At 33.4% G+C, this 17856-nt stretch overlaps 2 protein-coding genes across 2 annotated transcripts; one reads left to right on the forward strand and one right to left on the reverse strand.

Moving 5' to 3' along the window:
* Nucleotides 1-9087: 9087 nt before the first annotated feature.
* Nucleotides 9088-10763, forward strand: LOC128531794 (signal-regulatory protein beta-1-like). Its single transcript, XM_053505943.1, has 5 exons — nt 9088-9150; nt 9339-9719; nt 9819-9932; nt 10255-10292; nt 10626-10763. Exons 1-5 carry the CDS (start codon nt 9108-9110, stop codon nt 10761-10763), a joined length of 714 nt encoding a protein of 237 aa, XP_053361918.1. The 5' UTR covers nt 9088-9107.
* A 3787-nt stretch (nt 10764-14550) lies between these two features.
* On the reverse strand, nt 14551-17525 carry LOC128531795 (uncharacterized). Its single transcript, XM_053505944.1, has 6 exons — nt 17459-17525; nt 16681-17022; nt 16072-16420; nt 15283-15386; nt 14760-14803; nt 14551-14667 (listed from the first exon to the last, which is right to left on the reverse strand). The coding sequence occupies exons 1-6, from the start codon at nt 17523-17525 to the stop codon at nt 14551-14553; spliced, it is 1023 nt and encodes a 340-aa protein (XP_053361919.1).
* Between the last annotated feature and the right edge of the window lie 331 nt (nt 17526-17856).

Consider the following 17856-nt stretch of genomic DNA (forward strand, 5'->3'; position numbering starts at 1 on the left):
GAAATGATGTGATGTCAGAGACATAAATCTTTATCTGAAGTTAAGATGTGCTCAGTTTGACCATCTCACAGCTGGGCAACAGGAGCCATGCTCTACACAGGCCTCATACTACAGCTGATGTGGATTATCTTAATGCGTTTTAATAAACTTGGTGAGTGTACATGGATTTGATTCTAATAATTTGCAAGGCAATATTGTGGAAAAGTGATTAACATATATTTTGTATAACTGATTGATTATTTTGGGTTATATTTGGGTATTATTTTTATTAAAACTACACCTGAAACACTACTGACAATCTTTGTGTCCTTTGTAATAATTAGGAATAAATGTTTGATACATTTTAGAGTGATGTTTTGTTTTCCAACTCTTAACAGCAAGTTGTGCAGAGACAAACATCACCAATCAGCCGAACCCTGTGATCAGTGCTGGTGTTGGTGATACCGTGACTCTGCACTGCTTTCAACTGAAAGAGGACAACACTGATTCCATCATTTGGTACAAACAAATATTAGGACACAATCCTCAAGTAATAGTTCAATTTCGAAGTGAACCCATTTATGAAGATGGATTCAAGCCATCAAAATTCAGCATCGAGAAAGAAAACAAAGGCTGTCATTTGAAAATAGCTAAGGTGGAACCATCAGATGAAGCCATGTATTACTGTGGATACATATACTTTTTTACAAGGTTTACTAATGGAACATTTTTATCAGTGAAAGGTAAAAATTTTAATCCGCACAATAGATTTAAACTGTTGTATCTACTGTTTATGGATTTAGTAAAAACAAACAAACAAACAAACAAACAGAAAGCATACTGTATGTTTATATATAAATCAATATACATGTAAATTTTTATAAAACGTTTTAAAAAGGGTTAAGTTACATTTGGTTTGTGGGGTACATTTATTTGTTTGTTTGTTTTTGTTTGTGTTTGTTTTCATACTTAAATTTGTACTTTTTGTTGTGCTAGGTGAAAAATTATGTGTCTAATAGGGCATACCAAATAAAGTCTGCGTATTCCATTCTTGGTAGGTTTTGACAGGAAAAAGATACCTAAAAGGTATATTTACTAAATTGAAAAAAAGAAAAGAAAAAGTATATATTAGAGCGATCTGTTATGAGTCTTTTTTTTCCCTGAAAAATCTATTATTCTTTAAAGTTGAATTATTCTTAATCTTGCATACTTCATATATTACTAGGCTCTACATACACAAAGAACAACCCAACCTTTACACTCTATATTACACTAAACAGGTAAACCAGATGTAAAAGTCTCAGTATCACAGAAGAGTGTGTTGGACTCGGTTCCTGCAGGAGCGTCAGTGACTCTGCAGTGCTCGGTTCTCTCTGAGAGCAGAGCAGCAGAACTCCAAGTGCTCTGGTTCAGAGCTGCTCCACCACAATCCCATCCTCAAATCATTTACACTCATCACAACAGCAGCCATCAGTGTGAGAGCGGCTCTTCTACACACACCTGTGTGTACAACTTCTCCAAGAACATCCTCAGCCTCAATGATACTGGGACTTACTACTGCGCTGTGGCTGTGTGTGGGAAGATCATTTTTGGGAACGGAACACAAGTACAACTGGGTAAGAACACATTCATTAACTTATGTATACTATATTTAATTATTAATATTAGTTAAATTATTGTTTTTTATGTCTGCCTGCTAACATAACTATCATTATGATCACAAAGATAAAGTTATTATTATATGTCTATAATTTTTTTTTTATGTGTGTGTGTGTGTGTGTGCATCGGAAGAATCCATTGATCCTGTTGTGATCTGCCTCTCTGCAGCTTTGGGAGTGTGTGTAGCTCTGATTTTTGCTCATTTTATAACCTGTAAATGGAGGAAGTTTGAATATTGTAGTGGTGAGTCGTCATTACGTATGGATTCATAATATACAGCATACAGTTTACAATTATATTTTCTACTTTTTATAGTTTTGAATTTATTAATAGACTTTTCTAAATGGAAATATATTTTTTTTGTTGTATGTATCTCAATTACAAGTTAAGTTTTACTCTTTAAATTTATCCTAACTGTCAAAACTAAATAAATACATTAACACATAAAAAAGAATATTAATGGTAATAAAAAAATTGCTATAATATAAACACTATGTATTATCAAATATATAAAACATATTTTCTTTCCAAAAATAAGCATAAAATTGTGTATCTTTACTTTTACTTGGCTTTGTTCATGTCTCAATTTTTACCTACAGTTTCAGAAGGTCTAGGCAAGTAAAAAAAATATTAAAAATGTTTTCTTATCTATGCTTCCTTGCAATATTTCTTACAAATATTTTATCAAAATGTGCAATAAAATTCTTGAACAGATCAAACCCACGCAGACATTTAACACATTTTTCTTCTTGTTTTTTTACATTTACTCTCACAATGGTTTCAATAATAATAATGAAATATTTTTGTCATTACAGAGAGATCTCAAAATTCTAAGGTAAAGACAGAACCAGATCAGGTAGCTGATGTTGTTGTTAATAATAATAATAATAATAATAATAATGAGCCTTATTTGAGTTGAATTTATTTTGTACTGCAATTTATGTGGGTACCACTGAGCTCCTACAGAAAACATTATATTATAATAATGATTAGTTTCACTTAAGACTTGTGAATGATTCAGATAAAAATGATATCTGTTATCCTAAAAGTTATTGAATTACAGTATATTACTCTAAAAACTAATTCTGTCCAAATAAGGTTATGTGCTTTTATTTTCAGTATTTATGTTCTGTGTAAATCAGTTAATCCTAATTACACAAAATATTGTTTCCTACAGTGTCACGGTGCTGTGGAGCAGAATTTTGCTGCCTTATACTTACATAAAAAAGGAGGGAAAAAAGGAGCTTATGATGTGCATACTGAAGTGATTTACTCTCCTCTTTCTTAAACTAATCTTCTTTTATTATAAAAAAAATAAATATTACTAACTGTAGTTAAAAACATTGTCTTTTTTTCTTTTCTTTCTTTTGCCCTATCAATCACCTGATCCCTTTGCTCTGCCTTTCTCACCATATTTGTGATTTATTTGCAAGTGTTACCTAACAATTTTCAGAAACTTCCTGCAAAAGGAGCTATCTTTGATCCTGATTTGCAAGAATGTTTACACCAGACATATGGGTTACATGAAAATAATATACGATTTAAATGGGGGAAAAATCATATCTTATGTTTTGTTTTTGAGTTTGTGTAAACGTACATACTGTGTAAAAAAAGATTCAATAAAGAGTGTCCATATAAAATTTTTTGAAAAATGTAGAACTAGTGTTGAAGAACAATTGAGATTTTATCAATTATTTTTTATTTAAATCACTTTTAAAACGCCTTGCTAAAGACGTTTACTTTTTTTTACTACTCCGCACATTTAAAGTTTCCATGCATGTCTCTACATAGGTCAATCCGAGCATCTAATTTGTTCAAAATCAGATATATGTTTTTAAAATAATCAATTAGACACAAATGTATGTGTTCTCATACATTAAGTCTTTTCAATCATTTAAAGACATCTGATTGACATTTTTTTTTTATAATTACTGTAGGTGTTGTTTGGGAAATCCCTTGTGCCCTCAACCACGGCTCCAGACAAATATAGACTCCTTCCTCACAAACCCAACAACTTAAGGAAATTTAAACATCTTGAGAGCCCCTAGGCACTACATTAAATAAGAAGGGACTAATTAACTCCCAGGGATCAACAAATTTTGTCTCAAAAGGTTTAACTAAACAAAAAGACAATTACAAAGGACTTGTTGAAGGAGTTGGAGGCTTGGAGGCTCATGGAGCTGCTGGATGGAGCTTCGCAACCTCCACTGTACTGTAACTCAGTTTCAGGGTGTTACAGATCTTCTTGTAGCCCAACCCATCTTTGTGGACAGTAAGAATTCTACTGCTTAAATCCTCTGAGAGTTCTTTGCCATGAGGTGTCATGCTGATCATCCAGTGGTCAGTATGAGTGAATTGTACTCAAAGCACCAAATTGCAAATGCTCTAATATAAGATACACAACATTTGTATGGTCCTATCAAGCTGACAAACACCTGAACATGTGACTTTGCATGATTAAATATGTACAGGTGTTATTATTTAGGGGGTACTCACTTTTGTTGCCAGCTATTTTGACAATGATGGCTGTATGTTGAGTTATTTTTAGAGGACAGTAAATCTACATTGCTATACAAGCTGCACAAATATATACAAGTTTCATTTCTATAGTATTGTCCTTTAAGAAGACCTACCGTACAGTACTAAAATGTTTGCTAAAATAAAAGGGGTGTACTAATTTTAGTGAGATACTGTACTATTTCAAAGCTGTAAAAAAGTTTCATGAAATTTCTCAGAGTTTGGTACCATACCTCCAAGTTTGGGAGCAATAATTTTCTTTAAAAAAAAGGCCAGTTAAAAGGTAATAAATAAATAAATAAATAAATAAATTATTGTAGCAGTTCAACCTGCAACCAAATCTCTATCTATCTATCTATCTATCTATCTATCTATCTATCTATCTATCTATCTATCTATCTATCTATCTATCTATCTATAACTACACAGTTATGCAGGTTGCTGTTAACAGGTGAGAAATGGGTACTATAGTGGCCTGCAAAAGTATTGCCCCCCCCCCTTGAACTTTTTCACATTTCGTCACATTACAGCCACAAACATGAATCAATTTTATTGGAATTCCACGTGAAAGACCAATACAAAGTGGGGTACACGTGAGAAGTGAAACAAAAATCATACATGATTCCAAACATTTTTTACAAATAAATAACTGAAAAGTGGGGTGTGCGTAATTATTCAGCCCCTTTTGGTCTGAGTGCAGTCAGTTGCCCATAGACATTGCCTGATGAGTGCTAAAGAGTCCACCTGTGTGTAATCTAATGTCAGTAGAAATACAGCTGCTCTGTGACGGCCTCAGAGGTTGTTTAAGAGAATACTGGGAGCAACAACACCATGAAGTCCAAAGAACACACCAGACAGGTCAGGGATAAAGTTATTGATAAATTGAACCCAGGTCGCCAGTCTTCACTCAAAGCAAAAAGTCTCAGGTAGTGTAGTTTCATTTTAAAGATGACAAAATACAAACCGGCAGTTTATAATCAACCAAGGTTCTTCTCAACTAAAATAATTAATAAAAATGAACAAAACAATAAACTCTCATACTAAGAGGAAGAAGACTAAGGGAAACACAAATGACCTCTAGAGGCCTGTAGACAAACTACAGGAGGAACACAAGGCTGACAATTTCTTTTTCTATTTCTTTTTCTTATTTCTTGTTAATTGTTTTTTTAATTTTTAAGATCACAGGCAGTCATATACAGTAAGCATTTCACTGCATATCGTACTGTGTATGACTGTGTATGTGACAAAATTTTAATTTTAATTTAAAATTCAATTATTTGAAACACCACAGTACCTATGTATGTATGTATGTACATATTATTATTATTATTATTATTATTATTATTGTTGTTGTTGTTGTCCTATGCATAATAAATAAAATCTTTTTTAATTTTTTTTTTTGTATTGTATTATTTTTGGATTGGGGATTAAACTAAATATAAACGTACTGAGAGATGCCACTTAACCTCCTTCTCATTTACATTAAAAATGCTGATATGAACACATTTGATCATATAAACATGCTCATTAAAAAAAAATGTATTTATATTATATTTAGTTTATTTCCTAACACATTTTATTCTCATTTCTCTAATATTTACTTTAAAAAAACTTGTTTTGCAATAGCAATCACTGTAAAAAGTGCTATATAAATAAAACTAAATTTGATGTATCCTATATGCATGAAAAGTCAGACCATTAAAGCATAGTGAGTGACTCACTATTTAGGTTAGGTACTCAGACATTGACACTATATATCTCAATTGACAATGCAAGAATTGGAGTTACAATCATGGCCAAAATTGTTGGCACTCCTAATTTTTTTCCAAAAAAACAAGTATTTCTCACAGAAAAGTATTGCATTAACACGTTTTGCTATACACATGTTTATTACCCTTGTGTGTATTAGAACAAAACAAAAAAAAATGGAGGGAAAAAAGCTAATTTGGCATTTGGCATAATGTCACAAAACTCAAAAATAGGCTGGACAAAAGTATTGACACCCTTTCAAAACCACACCTGAAAGCAGATAAAAAGGAGAGAAGGTCACTTAGTCTTTGCATTGTACAGTATGTCTGTGTGTGCCACACAAAGCATGGGCAACAGAAAGAAAAAGAGAACTGTGTGAGGACTTGGGAACCAAAATTGTGGAAAAATATCAACAATCTCAAGGTTACAGGTCCAACTATCCTTCGACATTTAAATGAAATGAAACGCTATGGCAGGAGACCCAGGAGGACCTCACTGCTGAGGACACAGAGACATAAAAAAGCAAGACACAGTTTGCCAAAATGAGCTTTTTGGTAAAGCACATCATTTTACTATTTACCAAAAACTAAATGAGGCCTACGAAGAAAAGAAGACAGTACCTACAGTCAAATATGGTGGAGTTTCAAATATGTTTTGGGGTTGTTTTGCTGCCTTTGGCACTGGGTGCCTTGACTGTGTGCAAGGCATCATGAAATCTGAGGATTACCAAAGGATTTGGGGTTGTGCCCAGTGTCAGGAAGCTAAGTTTGCGTCCAAGATCTTGGGTCTTCTAGCAGGACAGTGGGCACAAACATACTTCAAAAAGCACCCAGAAACAGTGGATGCGCATATATTTACATTTCATACGAATTACATAACCTAAAATTTGTTTTACATTAGTTTATATAAAAGCAGACATTTTACTTAGTATAAATATATATTTTTTATGTCTGTGAGAAAAGTATACAGTATAGAGTTTCGGTTGATTATTTGATGTGCTTAAGTTCACAGTTCCATTTATGCACACCTGCACATTACTTACATGTTGCACACACCAGGCATATTGTTCTGCTTGTGTTTGGACATTGCTCAATCTGCTGTAATCTGTCTAGTTTAACTTACTTACTTACTTAAAACCTTATATAATTATATTTAAATTCTATTTTAGCAACCTTGTACATATTAAAAATTTTCATCTAAAAGTTTTTTTTTCATTTGTATAATAAATTTTATTTCTCTCACTTTATCACTTTATTATTATTATTATTATTATTATTATTATTATTATTATTATTATTATTATGTTGTTTTGTTGTTTTAATTAATGAGGAATTTAACACCTACTGCAAAAAATTAAAGAAATTAAAATAAATGAATGAATAACAAATGAATGAATTAATGAATGAATGAACAAATCTGTATGATTTCAACAGTTTGCAGATAAGATAATAGTTATATATAATAGTAAATGTTCCTGCTGACGGACATCTAGATAAAGTTTGTTTCACCATCTAGGTGCCAGAACAGAAGAAAAAAAAACGTCTGGATGATCCCTATCTCGATCCCTGAGAGATGGTGGAATGAGGCGAGCAGTGCTGGGGGATCGGAGGGAACATGGTGCAGTGTGGGGTGTGATTAGAGCAGATAAGTGGGTGCTGGGCCATTTTTAGCTTTGTAGGCGAGCATCTGGGTTTTGAATTTGATGCGGGCAGCTACAGCAAGCCAGTGCAGGGAGCGGAGGAGTGGGGTGGTGTGGGAGAACTTGAAAAGGTTTAAAACAAGACATGTCGCTGCATAGGAGGAATGGCGGACAAAGGCAGGCCTGCCAGGAGTAAGTTGCAGTAGTCCAGTCTTGAAATAACAAGGGACTGAACAAGCACCTGAGTAGCCTGTGAAGTAAGAAATGTGCAGATTTTTCCGATGTTGTAAAAAAAAATGGACAAGAGCGAGTAAGGTTAACAATGTGTGGGTAAAATGACAGATGATTGTCTACAGTTACCCCAAGATTGTGGGCAGTTACTGAAGAAGTGATCTGATTGTTGTTAAGGGGATTATAAGTTCTTGACCGGTGGATGAATCACCAGGGATTTACAGCAGTTTGGTTTGACTCAGATTGAGCTTCAACTGATGAGCTGCCATCCAGGGTGAGATGTCTGCCAGACATGCTGAGATCTGGGTTGAAACCTGAGTATGGAACAGATGTACATGAAGTGAATGTCCAGGGTAGTGCAAGTATTGTACCCAGAGGTGGGTAGTAATGAGTTACATTTACACTGTTACATTTACTTAGGTAAATAAAAAAAAAAAATACTTCTATGTTTTACTGCAGCATACTTTTTACTTTCACTTGTGTTGATTTGTGAAGAAGAAACACTAGGCTTACTTCGCTACACTCGGCTACACTCGTCTCTTTACTTTTCGAATTGTTTATTTTACCCATGCAGCCAGTAGATCTACCGAATGACTGTTTCACTAATCAGATGCAGCAACAATAATCACATGACTCCGTGTGACCAATCAGGTCAAAACAGCATAGTGGAAAAAAACCTTTAGCCGGTGTTCCATAAGTTCATCCTACCCATTAATCCGCCCTACATACCCTCACTTGCACATACGCAAACAAAAGTTTCTGCATCTTTCTCCAATTTTGCGGAACGCCCATAAATCCATGCTGCCCATTAATACATCCATCTTTCTTTCTTTCATTCTTTTTTTATTTATATATATTTTTTATTCCATGTTGACACCTTGTGTTCTTTTTTTATTAATATTATATGGTACTGACACTTCAAAATTTTAGTATGATGACTGATGGCTGTAGCGAAGCAAGTGTGCACCTGCTTCATTCACATACACACTGTGTTTAAAGAGATCAATTACAATAAACAACAATAAGGTGTTAGTGTAGGCACATATAACTGTAAAAGTAAACCACATTTTCCTTTCTGCCATAGCAGTGATGTCATGATCTGTGCAACACCAAAAAAACAAATGTGGAAATGTGTGGTGTTGATGTAGGCAGATCAGAATACCATATGCTTGCTTATCATGTTCTTTTTTATTACAACCAATCACGTCATAATCTGGGGCGTGTTCAGTACAAACCCCTAGAGTATAAATATAACTTCATACCATGCATCATGCATTTTATATTCTATTGATAACTGAAATACAAACACAGTAGAATTTCTAAGAAATAAACAATGACTGGATTCTGGATTTTAATTTTGATCCTAAGCATCATGTGTAAGTAATATGAGCAATTTTATTCACATCTAGTTTCATGTATTTATTACTATTCTACTATGTGTACGGTGTTTATAGACGGGATTCCAATACTATTCCTTTAATGTGGTGTTCGATTCTTCAATGCATATATTATTTTTTCAATTGAATTTATTACCTAGTTAATGCATTTGTATTTTTTTTTCTAGATATAGCCCAACCCAGTAGACGCTGGGTTACTGCGCAATTGCTCACAGAGTCGCCAGTTTCTCAGCCTGATAGAGAGCTCAGTGTGGATATCGGAGACTCGGCTACCCTACAATGTTGCGTTTCTGAGAAAGTATTTGGAATGATAGCTTGGTTTAAACAACTAAATAGAAAACAGCCTGAGATGATAGTCAAACTCTTTAAAAATGTTGGAGATACGTTTGATATTGACTTTCAAAACCCTCGTTTTCAGACAAAAAAACATTCAAACTGCTTTAATATAATTATTTCACAAATCAATAAGTCTGATGAAGCCATGTATTACTGTGCACTGATGAGACCTGACATTGTGTTTGCAGATGGAACTCATTTAAAAATCAAAGGTAGGATTTCAAAGTAAATTGATAAATGAATTAACAGGAATACAATATTGTTATGAGGTACATATTTTTATGTATTATGAGGAATTTTTATTTTTATAGGTGAGCATGTTACTACACCAGAAACATCTAATTCACCCTTGTATGATAATTCAGTGGTGTGTGAACCATCACCACATACTAATACCACCAACATGAACACACATGAGAAAACAGGTAAGATATTATATAATATTAATTCATTATAATTAATGTGTATATGTTAATTTATCTAGATAAAATACTAATATAAATACAAAGTTGTAAAATAACAGTATCAGAAATGACTCAATACTACATTCGGCAGTGCTCGGTTTGGGGACGGCTTTGGGCTTGTGTGCTCTTCTGATATTGTGTCTGAGTTATTTAATACTAAAGAAAAGAAAACATAATAAATGTAAGTGTATTTTTTATTAGATAATGATTCTATTTTAGTTAGATAATAAATCAATTCTATATATTTCTTTAAAAAAATATATGTATGTTTTTGTATTAATAGTAAATCAATCTATGGGACATTCTCCAAAAACAAAGCAGGTAAGTAAGTATTGTAAGTAAGTTAGTACTGTAAGTAAGTAAGTAAGTAAAGTAAATAAATAAATGAACAAATATTATACACACTATTTTATTATGTAGTTACCTATTATATATACTAAATTGTACTAATGCCCCTTTTTATTTCTCACTAAAATTCAAATTTTCCTTCTTGTTAACTTTTTCTCTCTTAAAATAAATTAGCTCATGGTATAATTTATAGAGTTAGTCTGACCTTTTTTACCAAGATTTTTTGCTGATGCAAGCTGTGCAATTTTTGTGTACAATGAAGTTTCGTGGTTATAACTTTGACTTTGTATTTTTTGTACGTCTAAGCAATCTGGAGCTGAAACACTGAATTATGCAGCTTTGCATTTCACCAAGAGGAAAGACATAGCTGAAAAAAGGAAAACTGATACAGAGTGTGTGTACTCTGCAGTGAACGAAACTGTAAAAAAGGAAAATAATCTATAACACAGTGAATTATATTTTTTGTAAAATATATTTAGTTTGAGTGCTATTAAAAAATCAATAATTCATGTTTTACATATGAATATATTCTTAGAATCAGAAAAAGATAAGATTTTTTTTAATCTATTTTTCTTTTTAAACTGTTTTATTTTTAACCTAAATGTACAGAAAACTTGTAAAACTCTAATTTTTGATATGAATACAATGTAATGTTGTTTGTATGTGTAATGTTTGTATTATTACAATGTAATTGTAATAATAATAATAATAATAATAATAATAATAATAATAATAAAAACTGTGGGAAGGTCTGGTTTTATTCATGAACGCTGGATAATGTTGAAAGTACATAAACTCACCTTGTGAAAAAATAAAAATAAACTAGTATCCTTAGTCACTGAGTGTTGAGTAAAGTTATTTAAAAACATTTAATATTAGTAAAAGTATTTTTCATTGAAAAATTCATTGAGCAATCCTTCCAGGAAATGGAGCCATAATTATGCATTGTACAGTCCAGTATTTTTGCTGTTTCACCAACAAAGAAAGAAAGAAACAAATAAATAGATTCTGGTTGAATAATGTAAATGATCCAATAACTTTCACACCCTTTTGTTAGAGAGTCTCTTTGTTGTGGGTCACATGCTGCAGTACTCTTATTATATGCTAGGAGACAAAAAAGACTGTGGTTAGAATGCATAGGCACTTGATCATTCTACATGCACTTCTTTGCACTTCACAATTTTTTTTTAAATTGAAATTGAAAAAAATAATAATTTCTTTCATTTTTGTAAAGCTGCTTTGAGACAATGGCCACTGTTAAAAATGCTATATAAATAAAATTGAATTGAATAGAATTTTTCAATACTGGAGATGTCTGATGACGTTTTTGAGCTCCTCAGCCTCCTACGACAGCATAAGTATAGTTAAGCTTTTTTGACTAGGTATGATCGTGGTGACCAAATAACACAGTCAGTAAACAGGTGCAGTTAAACTGGTAATAAACTCCAGGTGAATTAGCTGACCACTTATTGGCAAGAATTCAACTTGTCTTAAACCCAACTACAGACAGTTAAGGACAACAGTTACAATTTATATTTTGGTTTGAGATCAGTGTCCACTCAGCTGGTCAGACATGTTGTCTTCAATTCCATTGCATCTCCACCAAAATAGAAAGCCTTCAAGCAAAAAAAAAAAAAAGACTTTGCTTACACAGCCCCAGCATCTGTATACAGACTAGGATTGTACACTCAACCTTCTGCCAGGGACCTATCTTCCAAGTTGCTACATCTACCTTCTTTCCAGCAAAAACATAGATTCTATGGAGGAGTCCACCTATAAAACATTTAAACAGGGAGTCATTAAATATTACCTGTCTCTTGCATCTGTTGGTTTTAATTTCCTTATAGAGAAATAGGACAGAGTAATGATACATTACTTATCATGGATATTATGCATTACTTTTGGTCAGTAATTTCATATGTGGTTCATACATCTGCTGTATGAACAGCCAACCTATAAAAAATGATTTATTAGAAAATTGTGTGTACTCTAGTGTGAAATAAAATTGCACATTTTATGCAACATAAATGATTACAAGTTTTACTTCTGTACAGATGTTTTAATCATTCTTATTATTTTTTAAATGTGCAAATTTTAACCGCTATGAACAATTAATGCATAATAAAACAAACAGACAAAAACTGATTTATCACTGCTATTATTTATTTTTTATTACTTCTTTACTGCTATGTATTACTTAATGTGGACTTTTTGGAAGAAAAGTTTAAAAAGATGATTAATAAATAAATTAATAAATACATATTACGCATAATTACCTAATTTTTTAAGCTAAGATTCAGCTAAATGTTGTTTCAGATAAAACTGTTTACCAAATAATAATTGAAATGTATAATTATATTATTAATTAGTAAATTATTAGTAAAACTACTGATACCAACGTAGTTTCGCTCGGTGGCCGTAAGTACGGTTCATCTTGATTCACTGCAAGTTTTGGCGCTGTGATTAGGTTTCTATTTTTCCACGCGTTGGTGCTCGCATAGTCAAACCGCATAGGTGAAATAGGAGTTTAACAGCAGGAATAACAGAAAGGTGGGGTATTTGGTAGGTCGGGTGATCTTGTACAGTAGGACGACTTTCACGCACACTAACGGATTGGGAATGACTGCTGTCTGGTTCATGGATTATGTAAATTGTCTGAATAACGGATTACACACACACACATTAACGGAAATACTGTTTTGTTGTAAAAATTAGCTAATGACACTTGCGTGAGCGCATACTAACAGGACCACTGCTGTAAAGTAAAAAAAATGAAAAATAAATGAACCTGCCCACTTTACCTTTGAAAAAAATCGTGACAGAAAAGAGTTTCTGTGTACGGCAGAGAGTGTACGCCTGTATATGTGTTGAAACCCGAGAGGAGAAAGGGATGGGAGGGGGTCTGTAAAGGCAAGAGTGTGTGTGTGTGTGTGTGTGTGTGTGTGTGTGTGTGTGTGTGTTTGTTGGTGTGTGTGTAAAAGAGCCAGGAGCAAATTACGTGCCCGCACAAACATAAAGACTAACTACAGAGAGAAAGAGAAATTGAATCTTCACCCTTTAATGAGACTTGCTTTTGCTTTATACGTGCACACACGTGTGTTATAAGAAACAGTACGTGTGCACACATGCTTACAAACAGAAAATAAAATGTGTTTTACGCGCACATATGTGCTTACAGTGTTATAGTAATAGTAAACAGTACACGCCCGCACGGATGTTGATTATACCAGTGCGAGATGAGCACAAAGACCCAGCAGGGGAGGCGATTACCCACTATTCCAAAACCGTTGGCTTAGTTGTGATCACATGACACTCGGCGTCAAAACAAAAACTGCATGCGTGATAAATGATACTTGGTACTCGTAAACCAAGACTTGCTCGTTTTTCAAGTCAAAATTTATTGAAAATCTTTGTTAGTTTTGCGGAACACTCGCAAACCGCGTCACACGCAATCCGAGGTTCTCTAATACGTTACTTTGTAACATGTTACACCAAACACAGGGTACAAACTCTAAATTTGATGCATAAATAATTGATTTACAAAACATTGTACACGATAAACAAACTAATGAGCAATTTTCTGCTCATAATAGTGACCCATGTGTGCTGTGGAAGAAAAATCTACAAATAAACAAAACAAAATACGGGTGTCCAAGGGTGATTTGCATCAGGCATCCATAACTTTACATAAAAAAAAAAAAAACATTAATAAGTTATTATCGTAATCATAGGTTTTACGTTCTCCTTTGTGCCCTCAGGGTGGATCTGGCCCATCAGGGCATGCTCTGCAGGGCATCTTGTGGGTATGATATCTTGTTTGAAGCCAGGCAGGTGGCCTTGGGGTCTGTGGTGCACTAGGTGTTCTGGTGCCTTTCTATTATAGCCAGAATGGTTAATCATTTTTAATGATTTTTGCTACATTAGTTTTTCTGTGGGATCAGTCCAGACGGATTGGCCTTTCATCCTCATGGGCATAGGTGAGCCTTGGGTACCCATGATCTTGTCACCACTTTAGTGGTATATAATTTCTAATTCATAATTAATGTTAATGCATTAATGTTATGTGGCATTAATGTTATGAGGATCAATGTATAAGAACATCAATGTTAGCCATTCCTGCAAAAAAAAAACAACAACTGACACCAAATGTGTAATAAATTTACTATTACAAAGTATAAAAACAAAAGTTTAAAAAAGGATTAATTTTTTCGTACCTAGACATGAGAAATGTCTAGGTACGAGATGTCACTTCAGAATAAACACAATCTTCTCTCTTTCTGGTCGCTCTTTTAGCATTCTTTTTGTTGAAATGTAAAGCAGCGTAATTCAGCTCCACCGCACCACAATCCTGTGAGAATGAACAAAAATATTTTTAAATCACAGCTGCCTGAATCATAAGAGTGAAATAGTAGCTTGTTATTAAATGTAAATACTATTTACTTGATTGGATGTTTTCTTCAATACAGAATCTTGTTGAGATCTCACTAGAAAGAGGGAACAATATATAAATGCACACTTCTTTTGTTTATGTCTATATACTGAATGTGTTTTATTATATATGTTTTAGTAAGATCTTGCCCAAAGTGAAAGTCATAGTTTTTAGGTGGGCCTGGTTTCACTCTATGAATACTTTTGCAATTTTCATGACATTCATAAAATAAATACATTTAAAAAGGATAGTTAAAAAAATATATTTGAGTCATTTTTATTTGTAAAAATTTTTAAAGACTATGGTTTCATAGCATAAACTAGATTATATTATATAAATAATAATTATAATAATGTTTTAATGTTATAACAAAACATACAGTATAGTGGAAGCAAAACATATACTATAATAAAATCAATATAAAAAATATAAAATTAAAGATGTAAAGAAGACAAAAAATAATGTAAATATAATATAATGTAAATATAATATAATATAATATAATTTTTGTCCTTCTGTCTGTGGCAGACTCACCCCTGGATTGTTCACAGTTTCTCATTTTACAGATAAAAACAGCTTGCGCGAAGATCACAATCAGACACACTGCCACCACTACTGCAAGGTAGATCCCTTTAGGACATGAAGAACCACTGATCATGTTAACAGTTTAAAAAGAAATAGTTAAAAAGATACATTATCAATGTTTTTGTTGATTTTCTTCTTGAAATATGATGGCTGTTCAAGTAAAACTGGGACTTGTGATGAAATTTCTGGGAATGAAGGTATGAAGGCATAAAATGGCTTAACATATACAGAAGACTTTGAGTAAAGTATGGTGATGAGAATAGTACTAATGTTGTAAAGATGGATGTACATCCTTAAATGATGATCCTGGCTGTATCTTTTTGTATCTTGTACAGCTTGGACATCACTCCAGTCATTCTTGTGAAAATTCAGTGAGTGGCCTGTTACTTAAAAATCGACAGATAATTTGTTGCCAGCTTGATCAAACTAAGCACCTGTCTTTGGGAACTGTGCACACAGTCATTCACCAACACAACTCGGCTGGGAGTTATTGCCACATCGCCCGTACATTTCCTGATCTCTCTCTGAACCAGTTCCACATGTTTTGGCCATTAAAGGAGTTCCTGAGAGGCCAACATTTCTGGTGTGATCATTACGATCATGGCTCTAGTGTATGAGAAAACTTTCTATCTTGATGGTATTAAAGCACTAGTGAAACACTGAGATACGTGTACTACTGTAGTGTCCGCTTTGACTTGAACACCCATCATATTTACACATTGCTTTAACCAACCAAATTCTGGATTGTTCTTCAACAGTACTTGTGTCCCGTTTCCAAAAATTATCTTGCCACACAGAACCACAGCGCAGTAGTAAGTCCCAGTATCACTGAGGCTGAGGATGTTCTTGGAGAAGTTGTACACACAGGTGTGTGTAAAAGAGCCGCTCTCACACTGATGGCTGCTGTTGTGATGAGTGTAAATGATTTGAGGATGGGATTGTGGTGGAGCAGCTCTGAACCAGAGCACTTGGAGTTCTGCTGCTCTGCTCTCAGAGAGAACCGAGCACTGCAGAGTCACTGACGCTCCTGCAGGAACCGAGTCCAACCCGCCGCTCTGGAACACTGAGACTTCTACATCTGGTTTACCTGTTTAGTGTAATATAGAGATTGTAAGACCTTAGATTAATTATTTAAAAAAAAAAAAAAAACTTTAACCTTTAAGCAATACACTGCAACATATGATGTCTTGGCAAGTGCTAATATGTCCTAATACAAGATCTAAAAACCCAAATACTGGATAATTAAGCTCATTTCTCCACTAAAGAAATTTTTATTGTAACATATACTGTATAATATATTAAATTTCTACTGTCAGATTTTGCTTTATTTAGTGAAAGCAGCATTACCCTTTACATATAAAAAGCTTCCTTTTCCAAAAGTTGTTAAAAAATTTCTAAATCCACAGTAATACATGGCTTCATCCGATGGCTCCACATGATCAATTTTTAAATGCCAGCTCCCTTTTTCTTTCTCGATGCTGAATCTTGGTGATTTGAACTCATCTTCGTAAATAGATTCCTGTTGAATTGTGACCATTACACGAGGCTCGTGTCCTAATATTTGTTTGTACCAAACGATGGCTCCACCAGTTTCTTCTTTCAGTCTAAAGCAGTGCAGAATCACGTTATCACCAACATCAGCCGTGATCAGTGGGTTCGTCTGATTGACATCATACGTCTGTACAGAGTCTAATGTAAATATTTTATGAAAGAAACATGAAAAAAATTAAAAGCTTTTTTAGTAATTCGGTAATATTTTTGCAAACAAGATTATTTTCCTTATTTTGCATATTGTCTGTTTTACAGTAAAATTTCAAGTGAAATAAAACAACTTCAGAGAAAAATAATTGAAACATATTTATAGCTGTATTTTTTGACTGCTTTATCTGTATTAGATCAGTATTAAAAAAGAAAAATCCTTAATAATTTTTTTAACTTACTACAATTTTTAAACATGTTATTTTAACGTAATTTTGTAGCTATAATGCATGAATTTCATAGCTAGAATTTGAAAGTTCTGATCATCCTAAAATGGTTCTTAACACCCAAAAATACTATTTAAAAAATGAATTTATGACAGTTATTCTTATTATAGCATTATACACATATGAACAATCACACTTACCAATTAGATTAAGAAGCATCACAGTCATCCACATTAGCATCTTCAGCCTGAGGTCTGTGTAAATCATGGCTCCTCTTTCTACTCTGTAAGGTTCGACAAACTGGCTACATCTCACTTTGTGCAAATGATGACATCACACACCTTCAGTGTATTTGTTCTGACTTTTTCTAGACTATGACATGCATGCACAGTAGATAATATACTGTAGCCCCGCCTCACTTTTTCTTTTTCCTTAAATGATAACTAAACAAGAGGGACTATGAGATGCGGCCTACGACTCCCGTTTTTATTCATTTACTTACTGATTGTTTATGGTATTAGGTCAATTATGCTGGTTTTATCTGATATTCACCTACTGATTTAATTCCTAGCAAGAAATATATACAGAGTTAAAAGTT

This window comes from Clarias gariepinus, chromosome 10, assembly GCF_024256425.1.
Source record: "Clarias gariepinus isolate MV-2021 ecotype Netherlands chromosome 10, CGAR_prim_01v2, whole genome shotgun sequence".
NCBI lineage: Eukaryota > Metazoa > Chordata > Actinopteri > Siluriformes > Clariidae > Clarias > Clarias gariepinus.

Coding starts and splice junctions, on each gene's coding strand:
- LOC128531794 (XM_053505943.1), top strand. CDS start 9,108: ATGACTGGATTCTGGATTTTAATTTTGATCCTAAGCATCATGT. Junction 9,151..9,338: donor TTTGATCCTAAGCATCATGT/GTAAGTAATATG, acceptor TTTTTTTTCTAG/ATATAGCCCAACCCAGTAGA. Junction 10,293..10,625: donor ATTCTCCAAAAACAAAGCAG/GTAAGTAAGTAT, acceptor TGTACGTCTAAG/CAATCTGGAGCTGAAACACT.
- LOC128531795 (XM_053505944.1), bottom strand. CDS start 17,525: ATGATTTACACAGACCTCAGGCTGAAGATGCTAATGTGGATGACTGTG. Junction 17,023..17,458: donor GATGCTTCTTAATCTAATTG/GTAAGTGTGATT, acceptor TATTTACATTAG/ACTCTGTACAGACGTATGAT. Junction 15,387..16,071: donor CTGTTGAAGAACAATCCAGA/ATTTGGTTGGTT, acceptor TGGTTCTTCATG/TCCTAAAGGGATCTACCTTG.